At 38.3% G+C, this 19003-nt stretch overlaps 1 protein-coding gene across 1 annotated transcript in view; it reads right to left on the bottom strand.

The window, feature by feature from the left end:
• Positions 1–887: 887 nt before the first annotated feature.
• Positions 888–19003, bottom strand: part of LOC109913999 (methylosome protein 50) — an 80322-nt gene continuing 62206 nt past the window's right edge. The window contains exons 2-10 of the mRNA XM_048611826.1: positions 16563–16748; positions 15672–15813; positions 15103–15152; positions 11124–11194; positions 4464–4518; positions 3456–3527; positions 2439–2550; positions 1693–1761; positions 888–1573 (exon numbers count right to left, since the gene is read on the bottom strand). Of these exons, the coding sequence (XP_048467783.1) occupies positions 1432–1573; positions 1693–1761; positions 2439–2550; positions 3456–3527; positions 4464–4518; positions 11124–11194; positions 15103–15152; positions 15672–15813; positions 16563–16748 (899 nt within the window). The 3' untranslated portion in view covers positions 888–1431. The remainder of the gene's footprint in view (positions 1574–1692; positions 1762–2438; positions 2551–3455; positions 3528–4463; positions 4519–11123; positions 11195–15102; positions 15153–15671; positions 15814–16562; positions 16749–19003) is intronic.

Below are 19003 nucleotides of genomic sequence, written 5' to 3'. Positions count from 1 at the left end.
CAGAATACAGGATTAACGGGAAGATTCTTGGCGGTGTGGAGGAGCAGAGGGATCTTGGGGTTCATGTCCAGTTCCCTGAAAGCTGCCAGCCAGGTGGATAGAGTTGTTAAGAAGGCGTATGGTGTGTTAGCTTTCATTAATAGAGGGATTGAGTTCAATAGCTGTGAAGTTACGCTCCAGCTATACAAAACCCTGGTTCGGCCACATCTGGAGTATTGTGTCCCGTTCTGGTCGCCTCATTACAGGAAAGATGTGGAAGCGTTGGAAAAGGTGCAGAGGAGATTTACCAGGACGTTGCCTGGAATGGAGGGAAGGTCTTACGAGGAAAGTTTGAGAAAGCTAGGGCTTTTCTCTTTAGAATGACGAAGGATGAGAGGTGACTTGATAGAGGTGTACAAAATGATCAGAGGTATAGATAGAGTGGACAACCAGAGACTTTTTCCTAGGGTGGAGGTAGCTATTACAAGGGGGCATAGTTTTAAAGTGAGTGGAGGTAGATATAGGGGAGACATCCGAGGTAGCTTCTTTACTCAGAGAGTGGTAGGGGTGTGGAATGCATTGCCGGAGCGGGTAGTGGAGTCGGCCTCATTAGGAGCATTTAAGCGGCTATTAGTTAGCCATATGGATGATAGTATAAGGTAGGGGTGGAGGTTAGATAGACCTTAGGTTTAGGATAAAAAAGTTCAGCACAACATCGTGGGCCAAAGGGCCTGTACTGTGTTGTACTGTTCTATGTTCTATAATAGGGAAGCCTATATTCAGATTGTGTCACATTTTGCTAATTACATTGACCAACTGCTACAAACCCTGTAATATACAATTTCAGTACATAGAATAGTTTCTTTCAGAGAGTCTACACAAAATATGTAAAAACTGACAAGTTTATATTACTTAAAAGTTTCTTTTAATCCTTTTCTTCCTCATCCTAAACGCAATGTGAAACATAGTAGTAGGGATCAAAATTCACAGTAATCCTGTAGCTCCAGGCTACCAAAATATCTTGCAAGCCACTGAATTATGAATATCAGAAGTCCAGTTGGCTACCCATTTCTAATACATGACATTCTAGAGAACATCTATTCTCATTTCTACAAGCCCACAAAAGAGATAAAACATCTTGATTATCTTACTCTCACACTGCTTTCAGAGTAGAACTAGGCAGTTGCATAAATTCGTAGATTTTGATGGGGTATGGGTACAGATTTTGGTGAGATTAGTAACTTGTATAAACAGAAATTTGGAGTGTGCTGAGTGATTCCCCCACATAATTCCACCCCCCTCCCCCCACCCCTCTTCTCTACGACTACTTTGGCATCTGGGTATTCCAACGATACACCTCTGTTATTACATCTCCTCAGAGCACAGTTTCAAAGATGTAACATGGTTATAGAAAAGGTACAAAAGTAGGATTTTGAATATTCCGTCTTCTCCTCATGCTGTGTCTGCGTCCTTATCTAAGCAAATTGAGTGATGTAGAACTTGATGGTCCCATCCTGCAGTACTGAGTAGATCCAAATTCAGAGGTGACCAGCAAACACTACGAACAAAGTCCTTGTGCGATTTATTCCTAAACCTAAAAAAAATTAAATAGGGTCAATTTTTATTTCTAACTAACTTATGAGCAAGCAATCTTATTTTGCTACCAGTTAAAGTAATATATTCCGACAGACTGCAGGCTTTTTAGCCACTTACACTTCTGAGAGGTTGATGTCAACGACAGCTAGTGTACAGTCTTCACTAACAGAAGCCAAAAGGGGAGAGCTGCAAAATCAAAGGTAAAACATCACTTATTACAGGACTAAATGACTCCACTCCTATCGCTCCCATTCTCTCAGGCATTAGGTGAAGAGTAACCATACGTGCAGTGAATATTCTTTCCAGTTTTAATACTTACTTTCGTCAAATGTCTGGAAGAATAATTTTCTGTGGGCTTGAGGTGAATTTTGAATGTCACTAATAGGACATTGATTATTTTAATAGATTAAATAATACCCCAGTTTTTACTACTCTATACTTAATTTAGACAAGGGAGGTAAAAAACCATGGGTACACTTTCATTGTTACTTGTAATACAGTAAAACATGGCAGTATTTTTTTTGACATGCTTCCACAAATAAACGGAAAAGTGACTTTTCTTGCATTAGGAACAACTGACTACTGAATTATTAAGTCCCATAGATGGTTGTAAAGCTTTTATTTTTTGTTTAATGAAAATTGAAAAGCAGAAATGTAAATTATCATTTAGCATAAGAAACTATCTTCTAAATGGTCTCTTACAAAGAGATTTTTTTTTCCTGAAATTAAAAAGATTCTCACCACTAATTCCAGTAAACGTTTTGCTAACACAAAAAGCAGAAGCTATTGGCACTAGAACGTTCAATCACTATGTATCTTCTGACAAGCAATCCAATATTTTTCTAAAGTAGCCATTAGGTTACCTGTGTGAGGAAAACTGCAACCCAGTAACAGTCCGTGAATGTACTGCAGATGTCTGAATGGAATCAGACTGTTTTTGTAAGCTTTTCACACCAACGATTCCATTTTCAGCTCCTGTTAAATTAACAATTTTAAGAGCAACTTTCAGAAGTAGACTTATGCAAGCAAAAAAGCTTTTAAGTATGCAGATTAAAACTAGAAGCAGTATTAAAATATGTTGGTTAACGTTCTTAAGTTGTTAAAAAAAAGGATCTTTATGATGATAAATAGTAAGGTTCCAAAACTGCTTGAAAGACGAAACAGTCTATGAGCATAACTTTCTTTACAAATCAAGTTATAAGTCCTACTATATATTGAAGTAAACATTTATAACCAGCAAAAAGATTTAGATTGTAGTAAATGAAGTTAGATCATTTAAACACAAAACATGAATGACAGATTTTGTAATGGCTAATTATTGCAGAAAAAACTAAACTGACGTAACCAAAACACTTCATAACCATATAATTCCCCAAATAAATCGAGTTTTAAATGTTGTTATTCAACTTTCTTGGGAGACGAGAGAGAGCTAGGGAGTGCAATTTCTGAAAGGTCTAGAAATTAAACTGAATTGATCTAAGTGGTCATTTTTAAACAATGATTTGCTCATTCTCAAATTAAATTTCTATTCAGTTTTGAACAAGGATTTGTTATTTCTCACAAATGCAACAAAGACACAAATAATTTAGCAAATTAACAATAACATAAATTCAATATGAAGTTACAAAAATAACAGCAACGTAAGATTAAAAGTAACAATTTAAGTATACATTTTCATACTGAATAACAATGATTATTTTAGTAGTTTATCTACACCAAGAGTCACACACTCCAGGATTAGTTTACTTGCAGTCTTTCCCTTTTGTCAAATTTCAGACCAAAACCTTATGGTTCTAATTGCCTTAGACTATTATTTTAATACAAGTTAATGTTGAAAAGAAATAAACAACCACAAATGTGGAGATTCAGAATCACATTACCAAAAGCAAAGACGTGTTCTTTCTGTGAGTGCCACGTAACGGTAGTTGCAGAACAGTGCAATAATCCCATTTCTGACAAGATTCAACATTTAGAAAAACTTGTTATGAATTGACTTAACAGTTAAACTTAGAATACAGGTACACTTTCTTAAAATAGGCTGGATGAAGAGTTATTCATAAACCAGATTTTTTCAAAATGCACCATGCAGCATATTCTATTCAATTAATAACAATTTATCTGAACAATTCAATGTGGCATTGTATGTTACTAGAATTGTTATCTGTTTCACCACTTAGGTAGACTATTCCAGTGCTCCAACCGACCCTTAATTCCACTTAAACTGGATTGACCCAAGCCACTCACTGCCTACCCCAAAATCCAGCACATTCTCAGTTGAGAGGCTGCCTGTTTTGAGAGTCTATTTGTACAAAAGAACTTCTCTTGTTGAAATTAGCACCCAATCAGAACTGCGAAAATCCTCACTCTTTCCATTTAAAACCCAACCGAGGGATGGCTAATCTGTACTTCCTAATGTATCCTTGTGCATCTTTGTATGATATGAATATTAGTCTTCCCTCAAGAATTTTCAACAAAATTACTCGCAAATTCTAACTGTTTAAATTGGTTTCTTTCTATAACATCTGCAATGATGTTGAGTGCCAATATTTCATGGTGAGAGATACATGGATATTGCTCAAATAGCTCACAACAACATAACAAACACTAACAGTCAATCTCCACTTTAATTGAGAATTATAGTAGTTATCATTTTATTCAATTAACAATATTTTGCTGGCAGTTTACTTTAAAGTCTTTGTGATTGCAAAAATTGGCAAAGATAGGAAGGAGGCACATTCAGGTTTCTACATTAATTACCTATACATTAGAAAATTCCCAACTTGTGCTTTAGACAATATAAACGAACATGAAATGCAGAAAGCAAGCCTGGAAGTTGAAATTACTATTGATCAAACACAGAAATCAATAAACGGAGGCAAGACACACACCAATCCGCAATGCTGGTTTGGAATTTCTTCTGTCCCATAGTAAAAGTCTCCTGTCCTGAAAGAAGAAAATCAATCGAAAAAGAGGGATTGTTTTACTTAAAACAAAACAATTTCAATTTATACTTTTATAGACTTAAACACCTTTTAATTTACATTTATATTACAAAGTTATTTTGTTTACCCAGCATGGCCTCAAGAACTGATAAACAAGGACATTTTTGTTTAATGGAATGTTATCAGATCCCATGTTATTAGATCCTATATTAAATTCAGTTATTCCATCCTGTACTACAGATCTCAAATTAAATTGACACTGTCAAGGAGTTTGATTCTTGATCCAAATAAGCAAGAGTAACATGCAAACATAAATTCAATGCTAAATCTGAAAACAATTGTAATCAGTTTGCATTAGTCCTCACTATGTTACAGCAGAACATACTTATGTTCAGCACTTGTATATTGACTTTTACTGGTAAAGGGATAAAAGTATACATCAAAATGTCAATTAGGCAACTTTTGTTGGATTATAATTCCGATCCAAAAGTTACAATTCACAACCTCAATGTACGTCCCTTTTGCCTATGTTTTAAGTACAAAATTGGGTTTTCAACAAAATTAAAAGTGTACAAGAAAGCACACTGATAATGCACAATGTTTGTTACAGTTATGAGTGTGATAATCTTATGATGTTTTGGACTCTTTCAACTTAGGTAAAAATGAAGGACATCTTGAGACAGAAGTCTGTGTAGTTTGATCTTTAGAGATCAAAGCAAGATTTTGATCGTATTACTAGAAAGGAAATGCATAGCACATGTTTGGAGTCAAGGGAAGCAGTCCCCAAGCTCACAACAGCTAGACTCAAAGTCTCCCAAAGTGCCATAAAGGTATTAAAGATTTCAGGCTGTAATCAGAAAGATGAAAGGGAGTTGGGGTCAAGAATCAGTATATGTAGTTGGATGCAAGGTTGATGGGTTTAATATTGCAACGAGGAAGAGGGCAAAGGAAGCCATTTTTGAGAAAAGATTACAGGTTTCCAGTCAAATGGTTGAGTTAATGACATGGCCACCGACTGACTTTTCACACTGTCAACTGGGAGTTGTTGCTTGGCCTTGAGAATTTGGCAGAGTCTAATATAAGAAACATAGTCAAAGAGACAAATTGCACAGCCATCTAAGGATTCCAGGAGATTCGTTCTGGTGTGTTTAGAAGGCAAGAATCATTAGCAGAGGGTTTACTGTTAGTAGTAAATTTAGGAAACTCTCTAACAACTGAGGAAAGTGACCTGAGACAGTCACTTGAAGTTACTGCTCAGTGAAATGGGGACATGGGAGACCAATGAAAGTTGGGAGAAACTGTAGACTTTTGTTTATAGGTGTAATTCTATGGAGAGTTCAATGTGAGATAAGAATAAAGGGGAATGGTCCATTTTATAATTTATAGCACAGTTGTCCACAAAAGCAGTATCTTCTCAGGTGCTTTAGACTTCTACTAAAGTAAAAGTTTTAAAATGTTACGTTACCCTTTATAGCCATTAAGTGCAATGTAAAATCTCTCTAAAATGTCATTGCTCTCTCGCAAGGTCGCAATATATTTGCCAGTGACAAAATCTTCCTCCAACCTGGAACTTGTTTTGAGGTTGCAGTATACATTTTGTCAATATAAAATTTTGCTTTCTGTGCCATGATTCTGAAAATTCTGTATTGGCAACAGTAAAATATTACAGTCTGTGAAGAGGCAGAAAAAGTGAATAAGGATGAATTCAGACTCACATTATGATTAAATGAGGTGTCAAATCTCAGTTTTAGCTCACAGTCAAAAAATTATCATATGCCTGAGACACCTGAAGGCCATCAGTGCCACTGAAATCATAAGCAGTACAAACTGCCACTTTGGGAGAGGAAAAAGAAAATTGGACATGGCTGTCAGCCCTGTGCCTGTTCCACTGTTTTATTAGGTCACAGCTGATCTCTACCATAAATCTATTTACTTGTCTTTGATCCTTGTCTGCTTAGACTCCTACTAACAAAAACTGATCAATTTCCATCTTCAAAGTTTCAAGCATCTATCATCTACATTCTTTGGGTATCTGTGTAGGCAGTGCTTTGGATCTCCTGTTGCATGCAAATTGCTTCCTGATTTAATTCCTAAGTAGCCCTTCTGCTTTTAAGATTATAACCCTCTTGCTCTTAATTCCTCCAGAAATATTATTTATGTTAATTCCTCCAGAAATATTATTTATGTTAATTCCTCCAGAAATATTATTTATGTATCTACCCAATCTGTTATTATTTTCGATACACCAATTGGTTCACTCTGACTGTCTAAATTCGAGAAAATAAAAACTGAGGTTTAAAAACGGCGTTGTTAGAATTTGTCTCAAAACCTCTCCAAGTCCAATATATCCTTCCTGAAATGCAGCGATCAAAACTGAAAACAATATTCAAGATTAGGTCTCACTAAGACTCTGGACAACTAAATAACTTCTTCACTTTTGTATTACATTGAGTTTCAGTAAGTAGGATGCTTGGGATACATATTGGTTTTGAACATTATCATACAGTTCTATGAATATTTCCCACTGTTTGTCTACAGTTTCATCCATCAATAGTTAAATTCAGTTTATTGTCAGTCACTTCATCTCTTTGAACTTGGAGATGGTTAATTTAAATTCTTCATTTGTGATTGTTTGAGGGAAGAGCACCAAGGTATCAACTGATTCATAATTTGTCTCTACTGATATTGTGATGGGGAATTGGATGGTGGTGTTGGTGAGTACAGCAACTCAATGATGCACATCTTTGCAAAAAGCACGTCCTTTGCTGCACTTATTTCAAAGCGATGCACAAAAGAAATGGGCTGAGATTGAGGTCATTGGCAAAGCAGAGATGTTCACCACTGACCTAGAAGATTTGTGTGACGTGGTCTTCCCTTTTCTATAACCTGACACAATCGGAAATCTTGACAAACAGTCATGATGTCAGCAAGCAAGTAAATAGAGTGTAAGTATTCACAAAGAAAAACAGGAATTAAAAGTATTAATATTATTTACATTTTAACTTTTAGGTAGCAAATAAATGACTGGATTGAGATAAAATCCAAACTATAAAGTATTTTTGAAAAGTTTTTCTTGAAATGCAGAGCTTTTTTAACATTGGGAGAAATTCGAGATATCTATAAAATTAACATTTCAGGACCAATGAATTGGTACTTTATGAAAAGCCCAGTTATGCCTGATTGAAGCATACATAAGGTCTAGGCAACCGAAAACAGACGAAGCTTTGGAAGAATATTGGGAAAGTAGGACCAATCTGAAACGAGGAATTAAGAGGGCTAAAAGGGGTCACGAAATATCTTTAGCAAACAGGGTTAAGGAAAATCCCAAAGCCTTTTATTCATACATAAGGAGCAAGAGGGTAACTAGAGAAAGGGTTGGCCCACTCAAGGACAAAGGAGGGAAGTTATGTGAGGAATCAGAGAAAATCAGTGAGATTCTTAATGAGTACTTTGCGTCAGTATTCACTGAGGAGAGGAACATGACAGATGTTGAGGTTAGGGATAGATGTTTGATTACTCTAGCTCAAGTCAGCATAAGGAGGAGGGAGGTGTTGGGTATTCTAAAAGGCATTTGGGGTCGACAAGTCCCCAGGTCCGGATGGGATCTATCCCAGGTTACTGAGGGAAGCGAGAGAGGAAATAGCTGGGGCTTCAACAGATACCTTTGCAGCATCCTTGAGCATGGGTGAGGTCCCGGAGGACTGGAGAATTGCTAATGTTGTCCCCTTGTTTAAGAAGGTTAGCAAGGATAATCCAGGAAATTATAGACCGGTGAGAGCCTGACGTCAGTGGTGGGGAAGCTGCTGGAGAAGATACTGAGGGACAGGATCTATTTACATTTGGAAGAAAATGGGCTTATTAGTGATAGGCAGCATGGTTTTGTGCAGGGAAGGTCGTGTCTTACCAACTTGATAGAATTCTTTGAGGAAGTGACAAAGTTGATAGATGAGGGAAGGGCTGTAGATGTCATATACATGGACTTCAGTAAGCCGTTTGATAAGGTTCTCCATGGTAGGCTGATGGAGAAAGTGAAGTCGCATGGGGTCCACGGTGTACTAGCTAGATGGATAGGGAACTGGCTGGGCAACAGGAGACAGAGAGTTGTAGTGGAAGGGAGTTTCTCAAAATGGAGAACTGTGACCAGTGGTGTTCCACAGGGATCTGTGTTGGGACCACTGTTGTTTGTGATATACATAAATGATCTGGAGGAAGGTATTGATGGCCTGATTAGCAAGTTTGCAGATGACACGAAGATTGGTGGAGTATCAGATAGTGAAGGGGACTGTTGGAGAATGCAGCAGAATATAGATAGATTGGAGAGTTGGGCGGAGAAATGGCAGATGGAGTTCAATCCAGGCAAATGCGAGGTGATGCATTTTGGAAGATCCAATTCAAGAGCGAACTATACGGTAAATGGAAAAGCCCTGGGGAAAATTGATGCACAGAGAGATCTGGGTGTTCAGGTCCATTGTACCCTGAAGGTGGCAACACAGGTCGATAGAGTGGTCAAGAAGGCATAAGGCATGCTTTCATTCATCAGATGGGGTATTGAGTACAAGAGCTGGCAGGTCATGTTACAGTTGTATAGGACTTTGGTTCGACCACATTTGGAATACTGCGTACAGTTCTGGTCGCCACATTACCAAAAGGATGTGGATGCTTTGGAGAGGGCGCAGAGGAGGTTCACCAGGATGTTGCCTGGTATGGAGGGCACGAGCTATGAAGAGAGGTTGAGTTGATTAGGATTATTTACATTAGAAAGATGGAGGTTGAGGGGGGACCTGATTGAGGTGTACAAAATCATAAGAGGTACAGACAGGGTGGATAGCAAGAAGCTTTTTCCCAGAGTGGGGTACTCAATTACTAGGGGTCACGATTTCAAGGTGAGAGGGGAAAAGTTTAAGGGAGATATGCACGGAAAGTTCTTTACACAGAAGGTGGTGGGTGCCTGGAACGCGTTGTCAGCGGAGGTGGTAGAGGCGGGCACGATAGCGTCATTTAAGATGTATCTGGACAGATACATGAATGGGCAGGGAGCAGAGGGATACAGATCCTTGGAAAATAGGCGACAGGTTTAGATGGAGGATCTGGATCGGCGCAGGCTTGGAGGGCCGAAGGGCCTGTTTCTGTGCTGTAATTTTCTTTGTTCTTTGTTCTAAACGGGGATTAACTTTTATCCTCAGGTTTTACAGTGAGACTAATGCACAAGAGGGGATAGATTTCTCAATTCAACTGATTTCTATCAGTTGCAGGGGTTTATACTTGTCCGTGCACATCAGTGTGCGTCTGTGTCTGTGTCTGTGTTTGTATCTGTGGGCATTTCCACAGTGCAATGAATAATCACTGGTTTTGCCTTTTGGATTTCCACCTCATTCTGCACGTGTCAATTCCAGAAGTTGCCATCAGTTTCAGTGTAGTAACACTGGTTGACGTGTACAGCTTTGCATCATTACCTCCACCTAAGGTTTCCAATCTTCAGCCGATCTTATTCATTCTCGTGATATCAAAATGGTTGAAGGCACTGGACAAACCAAAAGTTATCAATGCTGATAACATCCTGGCTACAATACTGAAGACTAATGCTCCAAGCCATGCTGTTCCATTATAGCTACAACCGACAAAGTGGAAAATAGTGCATATATGTCCTGTCCACAAACGACAGCACAAACTCAACCCAGCCAATTATCTCCCAGTCAATATAATTGCATTCAAAGCAAATAATTGAATCACCGATAGTCCCAGCACACTGCCAATACTCATTAACATGGTTTGAGTTTTACTCAAGACACTCCAGTCCTACAGTCTTAGTCCAAATATGGCCAAGAGGTGAGGTATTTGTCACTGCTCTTGACAACAAATGAGGTGTTCAGCAAGAACTGGGCAATATTCAGATCAAGAACAAAAACAGAAGCTGCTGGAAAAGCTCAGCAGGTCTAGCAGCATCAGTTCCGAGGAAGGGTCACTGGACCCGAAACGTTAAGTGATTTTTTTCTTCAGATGCTGCCAGACCTGCTGAGCTTTTCCAGCAACTTCTGTTTTTGTTCCTGATTTACAGCGTCCGCAGTTCTTTCTGTTTTTAATGTTCAGATCAAGGCTATTAGGTGGCCTGATCACATTCATGCTGTACAAGTGTTAAGCAATAAGCAACTCCAGCAAGATAAAATCCAATCATCTTCCCATGTTATTCAACTGCATTAACATCATTGAATTCCCATGGCACACCACTAACCTTGAACCACACTGGACCAGCCATAATAATATGGCTACAAGAGGAAAATAGAGACTGAAAATTAGCGCCAATTAATTCACCATCAACATTCCCAAAGTCTGTTCTGTATCTATAACACACAAGTCAGAAGTGTGATGGAATACTTCCCACTTGCCTGGATAAGTGCACTTCCAGCAGCACTTGTGCAGCTCAACACCCTCCAGAAGAAAACAACTTGATCGGCATCTTATCCCACACATTACACAAACTCAGACACAATTTTCTTTCAGATGCATACAACACAAAACCTCAATGCTCTGAAAAACAATCCACATGATCTACACACTTTGTTTTATGGGAACATTTCTATTTGACAAGCAAGTAGTGTGTCATTTTACCTGAGCACAAGACAGGAAGAGGTTTTCATTGCTTGGGCAGGCAGATACACACATCACTGGTCCTGAATGAGCTGCATTCAGAAACCAGAACATAATCAGTTAATGAACAATTCTTGATTTAAATAAGTGTTTAGTATATAAAAGCAATCCTACTAGAATAATTTTTGGTCACATTCGTATCAAAGCTATTTCTGGGGGGGGAAATTCAAATAAATTTAACATTTATACTATAATTTATTTTCTTGTGTTAAATGGTGCAGCATTCTTCCTAAAACAAAACAGTGAAACATCTGACTTACTATGAACAATGTCACTGAAGGTATGTCAGTTTATATGTGAATATATAAACGTTGATACTCTAGATAGACTACTGCCAGTAACTGTTGATTACAATACCTTTAGAACTGACCGTTGTTTTAATATCAAAGTACTCCATATTTTTTAATCAGGTGAAGTTATTTATCTTCTGGAAGAGCAGTCTTTGGGAAAATGGTAAGCATCTAATATAAAGGATGTTATATGGTATTTAGAAATACATAATACAGTAAAGAAGTGTCAGACCCTAAGACCATTGGAGCAGAATTATGCCATTCAGCCCATTGAGTCTGCTCCACAATGCATGATTGATGTGTTTCTCAACCCTATTCTCCTGCCTTTTCCCTATAACCCCGATCCCCATACTAATCAAGAACCTACTTTTATCTTAAATACGCTTAAATCATAAAAATGATTTGGCCTCAATAGCCATCTGTGGCAGCAAGTTCCACAGATTCATCACCCTCTGGCAAAAGAAACTTCTCCTCATTTCAGTTCTAAAGGGTCATCCCTTCACTCTGAGGCTGTCCCCTCAGGTCCCAGTCTTCCCTGCTAGTGGAAACATCTTCTCCATGTCCACTCTATTCAGGCTTTTCAGTATTCTGTAAGTTTTAATCAGATCTGCCCATTCTTCTAAACTTCTTGAGTACAAAGGCAGAGTCCTCAACCACTCCTTATATGACAAGCCCTTTATCCCCAGGATCACTCGTCAACCTCCCTGGACCTCCAATGCAAGCACATCCTTCCGCAGGTACGGGGCCCAAAGCTGCTTACAATATTCCAGATGCGGTCTGACTACAGCCTTATAAAGCCTCCTCAGCAGAACATCCCTGTTCCATTCTAGCCCTCTTCAAATGAATACTAGCTTTGTATTTGCCTTCCTAACTTTCAAGTTAACCTGAAGTGAATCCTAAACTAGGGCTCCCAAGTTTCTTTGTACTTCAGATTTCTAAAGCCTTTACCAATTTAGAAAATAGTCTATGCCCGAGCATCAGAGGCTGAGGGGTGACCTTAAAGAGGTTTACAAAATCATGACAGGCATGGATAGGGTGAATAACTCAAGGTCTTTTGCTTAGGGCAGGAGAGTCCAAAACCAAAGGGCACAGATTTAAGGTGAGAGGAGAAAGACTTAAAAGGGACCCGAGGGGCAACTTTTAAATACAGAGGGTGGTCTGTGTAAGGAATGAGCTGCCAGAGGAAGTGGTGGAGGCAGATACAATTACGACATTTAAAAGTCATCTGGATAGGTACATGGTTAGAAATGGTTGAGAGGAATATGGTCCAAACGTTAGCAAATGGGTCTAGATCAGTGTAGGATATCTGGTCACCATGCACGAGTCGGACCAAAGGGTCTGTTTCCATGCTGTATAACTCTGAGAATTCTTTGAGAAGGTAACAAGTAGGACAGGTAAAAGGAAACCAGTAGATGTACCAGTTATCTTTCCAAAAGGCGTTCAACTAAATACTACAATAAGAGGCTACTTAAGGTAACAGCCCATGGTTTTGGATGTAGCATACTAGCATGAACAGAGGATTGGCTAACTAATGCAAAAAGAGTTGAGATAAATGGAGCATTTTTAGGATGGTAACCTACAACTAATGGAGTGTCACAGGGGTCAGTTCTGGGTGACAATTATTTACAAAACACACTAATGACTTGGATGAATGAAGTGAACACACTATAGCCAAGTTTGCAAATGATACAAAAATAAATTGGAAGGTAAGTGATGAGGATGACATAAGATCCTATAAAAGGATATAGGCATGTTAAATGAGGGGACAAAAACTTGGTAGATGGGATATAATGTGGTAAGAGGAGACATTACATAATTAATCAGGGAGAAGTGTAGAGCTGAAAATTTAAAACAGAAACTGCAGAATGCAGTGGTTCAAAGGGATATGGTCCTCATCCATGAATCACAAAAAGTTAATATCCAAGTTCAGTGGTATAGGGAAGGCAGTGGGACCATTAGCATGTATTTCAAAGGGAATGTAGCACAAGTAATACGGAAGTCTTGTTAAAACAATATAAAGCACTAGTCAGACCACACCTAGAATACTGTGAACAGTTCTGGACCTTTATCTAGGCAAAGATATATTGGCATTGGAGGTAGTACAGAGAAGGTTGAGTAGGTTAATTTTGGGTTTGAGGGATTGTCTTATGAAAGAAGTAGATTGAGTTTAAAAGAATAAGGGAAAATCCTTATTGTCCATAAGATTCTTAGGAGGCTTGACAATGAAGATGTGGAAAGGTGGTTTTCCCTTGTTGGAGAGTCGTGGGTGAGGTGGGGACGGGAGGGAGTGTTTGCAGAAGAGACTGAGGAAGAGAGGGAGAAATGGGGGTAAATAAGGGGGTTTGGGAGGGGGATTAACCAATAATTATCATAAATTTTCAGCAAACATGTATAATGTTCATTATTTTGAAAGTGTCATTTTTATTAACAAACAAACAAGCATTCTTCATAAAATAAATGCCCTAACAAATTTTAACAGTAGCTTTTTACCCCTCATTTTATGACTGCTGCCTCAGAATCTTGGTAAAACTTTAACAGCATTCCAGCCCAAATAACTGTCTACCCTTGAAATGGAAGGTGAACAGTTACATGAGAACACCATCAGCTCCAAATTTCACTCCATGTTATACAAATTCTCACTTGGAAAATATATCAGCATTCCTTTATTACCATTGGTTCACAGTCCTGAACTCTCTCCCTAAAAGCACTGACTGTACCTATACCACATAGACAGCTGTGGTTGTAGAACATCATCTCAAGAGCAATTAAGGTTGGATAACAAATGCTGGCTTTGGCTCTGAAATTTACATTCCAGGAACTATTGAAAAAGAAGCAGGCAAACTTTCATGTGTGTCTACAAGCTGATATGGAACTTGTGTATTTCATTGTGGTGTTAAACTAACAGAATTTTCATTGTCTTCCTTTCAAGTAAATCTGGTTAGGTTTTTATAAATAAAACTTTGCATGCATCTTGATTTCATCTTAAAGAACTAGTAAATTTTACTCGTCAATGCAATATTAGTGTGGCCTAAATCAGGAAACTCTAGATATAATTTTGTTTGGCACAATAATCTATTTATGCATTTATTTTGCAAACCTCTACAAGTCATGAATGAATAACATTTTTTGACTAATGGACTTCACAAATTTAGAGAATATAATGGACATTTGTCTCAGAAATTCCATTTGTAATGCCAAGAAGAAAGAGCATCCCTAAAGTACAGAAAGAGGCCATTCAGTCCATCAAATCCGTACCAACCCTCCAAAGTGCATCCCACCCAGACCCACCTCCCCCACCCCATAACCCCACATGGGGTTTTTAACCATAGCTAACTCACTTAACCTACACATCCCTGGACTCTACAGGGAAATTTGTAGAATGGTCAATCCATCTAGCTGTACATCTTTGGACTGTGGGAGGAAACCAGAGCACCCGGAGGAAACATACAAAAAAAGAAAGAACATGTGAACTCCAAACAGACAGTTGCCCAAGGCTGGAATTGAAACCGGGTCCCTGCTACAACACTGCTACATCAACCAACAAGATATCAGCAAATAGAAAAATTCTATTCTCGTTAAAAACAAGTCATCATGAGTGCAAAAAATGTATAGAAGTGACAGAAATGTTCTTTGTAACTGTCAGTGCTCACCTTGGTAAGAGATCAACACTGTCTTCTGTTCTAGATCCCAAATCTTCACACTAATGAGCAAATGTGTACATTTATTACAAGTTAAAATTAATCTTACACAATATGTTGAGACTATTTTCAATGTTTAATGTCAGTCATGTGCAAATTTTCATGCTTACTTGGTAGGAAGAAAGTTAATGATGGCAAGTTGTACACGAGACCATTTTAAGAATACAATCTTGACCATTATAGTTTTATTATGCACCATGAAGCAATGAACGTAAAATATTGTGCTGCTTTTAATTCCTGCAGATTTCTGAATCAAACATTGGTTTGTTATGCTTATGCAATGGCAAAATTCTACATGCTTGACTTCTCCAATCCCTCTGCAGCTTAAGTTGTTCCAAACAAAATCACACAAATGAGCATTTTTTTTTAAATTGTAAAGGAACTGAGGGGGGTGAACATTTCAAGTCACAAGCCTTCTGTGCTCATTTGAAACTTACAGGCAACATCCAATAGTGATGGATAAAGCAAGTCACGTTCAGGAAAGCATAGTTAGACAGAGCAAGGACAATGTTTTTACAAACCTGCAATCTAAACTGCTGCTAACCGCCTGTTTTTCACCAGAGAGCAAGCTCACTTTAGTAACAATGTCATCGTGTTCATATTTACAGAACTTGCTCACCATTGCAGTTTCACTCTCAGACACCTCCCACAACTCTACAGCACCTGCAGAAAAAGTAGACATGAAACAAGTGAATTAAGTGATGGCTAGACTTGTTCCCCTCAAAAGGGTCAAGTCACGATGATATAAAACAAACGACTGAGGATGCTGGAGATCTGAAATAAACAAAAACGGAAATTGCTGGAGAAACTTAGCAGATCTAGCAACACCTAGGGAGAGAAAACAAAGCTAACATTTCTAGACCAGTGGAAGGATCATTGGACCCAAAGCATTAACTCTGTTCTCTTTCCACAGATGCTGCCAGACTTGCTGAGTTTTCCTAGCAATTTCTGTTTTTGTTTAGTTCAAGCAACATAATGTTTTCAATTTGGGGAATAAAAACTGGCCCCTGACAGTAATACGCAAATCCCATGAATTAATAAAAAAATTTGGCACATTGAACTTTGAGTTACATATCAAATTCACTTTCCACATTAACCATAATTATGTAAATGCTGTACATTATTCTGTAACAAAAGTGATATAAATCACTTAAGTCTATTTATTTGTCTGCACATACCAAGAAACTCCACTCTAGTTTACCAGTATTTAGATATACGTATCTCTGCCCAAAGCTCAATGAAATAATAACTATTTTTGAAAGTACACAAATAGTCATGGTCAATCAATAGGTGATACTGATTATTATGCCAACTATTGGTGTGTAAAAGAAAAAGCGCTACAGGGAAATGCAGAGAAAAGCAGCAATTGACAACCTACAATTCACAGAGAAATACTTTAAACACAGCCTTACCAGAATCAGATGCTACAAGGATTTCTCTGTCAGAAACCCAACATGTATCCACCACTCCTGCCTGTGCTTGGACACCAACTGTGCAGAATGCTTCATTTGGAGCCTTGAGTGGGTCTTTGAATAACCAGATAGATCCCAACCAACTGCGCCCAGATAATGTAGATGCTCCAAGTAACAGAGCTCCATCTGCAATCAATAGACACAGAAGCTTAATTTAGGCTTTAGAATGAAGAACAAATTTGTTAATTACTGTGTGACAAGCAAATGAATGATCAATGAGCCAAAACTAATAAATACATAAGCAACACATTCTTAACTGAAACAGAGTAGTGGCTCCATGGAGGGCAAGAGGAAGTACAGATGTTATAATCATAGTAAGAAAGCAATGATTGAGTGACCTGCTACTTCAACAGGAAATGGATTAATGGAATTAAAAAAATGAATTGATAGAACAAATGATCAGCTGGACGCTGATAGGTCCACCTCACGCACCAGTACTTCACAAAGTGAAGGGTGGGTGGAAAGTGAAAAGAGAGTCTGAACAAAAGATGTACTCAAACAACAGAGAAGATGCTGTTCCTAAAGTATACAGTAAGCCTGTATGGTACAGTGTAGAGACCAACTATGAAGAAAAATTTGAAAAGGTGGAAGTGAACCAAAGTAATATGAGTCAGAGTCAACTATTAAGCCAGTAAAGCTTGCTCCATCATTCAAAAGCTCACACACCATGTTCTACTACCAGAAAAGTTCCTACATTCCCATATTCTTTTAATTCTCTGTGCCCTAGAATCGAGCAACTGCTGTCTTGAATATAATCAAAAAACAAAAATTGACAATATATTAAGGGTGATTTCAGTCCAAAATAAAGTCTGCTTGAAATGTGGACCCCGTTGTAGATTCCCTACTGGGGGAACTACTTATTCAGCACCTACTTTTTTTTAGCCCATAATTTTTGTACATTTCATTTTTGTAAGCTCTTAAGGTTGCACGGTTGAAGCAGTCAGCAACAAACAAGTCAACTTCAGCATGTTCTTGTTAGCTCTAACATCAAATAATTTAGTGATGAATGAAGTCTCATAACTTTTCTAATTTATCACACTTAACTTGACAAAGCACTTTTAATCACTAAGCCAAAATATACGTGTTTTTGCATTCATAAGCTTTGACCTATATAGCTTAGTTGATGCTTGCTCACTACAAGTTAAACAATATAAGCATGGCAACTTTCTTCCCCCTTTCATTGCATAGATGTTGCATTAAACATATCCTAGATTGCAAAGCAATTTTAATAAACATTAGTAAGCAACTTTTAAAAATTAATCACTACTCATTTTAATTGTTACATGGGAAGATGTCAGGGCTTCTTAAATTACATCATTATGTTTCTTCTTAAACAGAAAAATCAGATACTATTTCAGATTACCATGGATACATTTGGGGTTTAATTTATACATTTGCAGGTTGCCCCAATTGTTCACTAACTCCTCTCCTAAACACAAGGGCTTAATGCCCCACAAAACACACAACACATTGCACAAAAAAAAATGATATTGATTCAGATGACCCTCAATAGCAAGTGCTCCAAAAATGATATTATTTTCCATACATTGGAATGTTTCATTTCCATCTAATTTCTGGCAGCATAACCCTCAGATTCAGAGCTACTGAGAACTAGCGTCACCAAGGAACAAAAGCTATCAGCTGGAGATGAATATCTTTTTCTCATTCCAAGCAGTTGCTGATCTACAGACATGCAACTTCAGAGTTGAGCAGAAAAATAAAGAGATCTGAAACAAACAAAAACAAAGTACTGGAGAAATTCAGCAGACCTAGCAGCAATTAAGGAGAAAACAGAGCCAATATTTTAAGTCCAGTACCCTTCTTCAGAACTTGAGTTCTTCAGAACTTGAGTTCTGAAGTACTGTAGTACCGATGCACAATCTCCTTCATTCCCCTCCACCATCTCACATTGCATTTGCCTTTCCTCTCCAATTCCCCCTCCTCCTTTTGTGTTTTACTCTTCCGGCATTGGGCATTGCTGGTTGGCCAGCATTTAATACCAGTCCCAAGATGCCCTTTACAAGTTTGTGGCTAGTTGTCTTTCTAAATTACAGTACTGTAGGTACAGCCACAAAGCCATGGGAGATGGTGGTGGAATTTCAGGATATTGACCGACTGACAGCGAAGCAACAGCAATTTATTTCCAAGTCACGATGATGATTGGCTTGGAGGAGAACTTGCAAATGGTGATGTGCCTATGCATTTGCTGCCCTTGTCCTTCTCGATAAAAGTTGTCACGGGTCTGGAAGTTGATGTCTAAGGAACTTGGGTTGAGTTGCCAAACCAACAGACCCCCACTACCTTATTCTCCCCTGATCCCTCCACCACCTCCACTTCCTCTCTTCAATTCACCATCTCCCCTTCTCCACCAACCCTGCCCC

The sequence above is a fragment of the Rhincodon typus genome, chromosome 25 (genome assembly GCF_021869965.1).
Source record: "Rhincodon typus isolate 14 chromosome 25, sRhiTyp1.1, whole genome shotgun sequence".
Taxonomy (NCBI): Eukaryota; Metazoa; Chordata; class Chondrichthyes; order Orectolobiformes; family Rhincodontidae; genus Rhincodon; species Rhincodon typus.
Note: the sequence above shows the minus strand (reverse complement) of the source record. Positions and strands in the feature narration are given on the sequence as shown.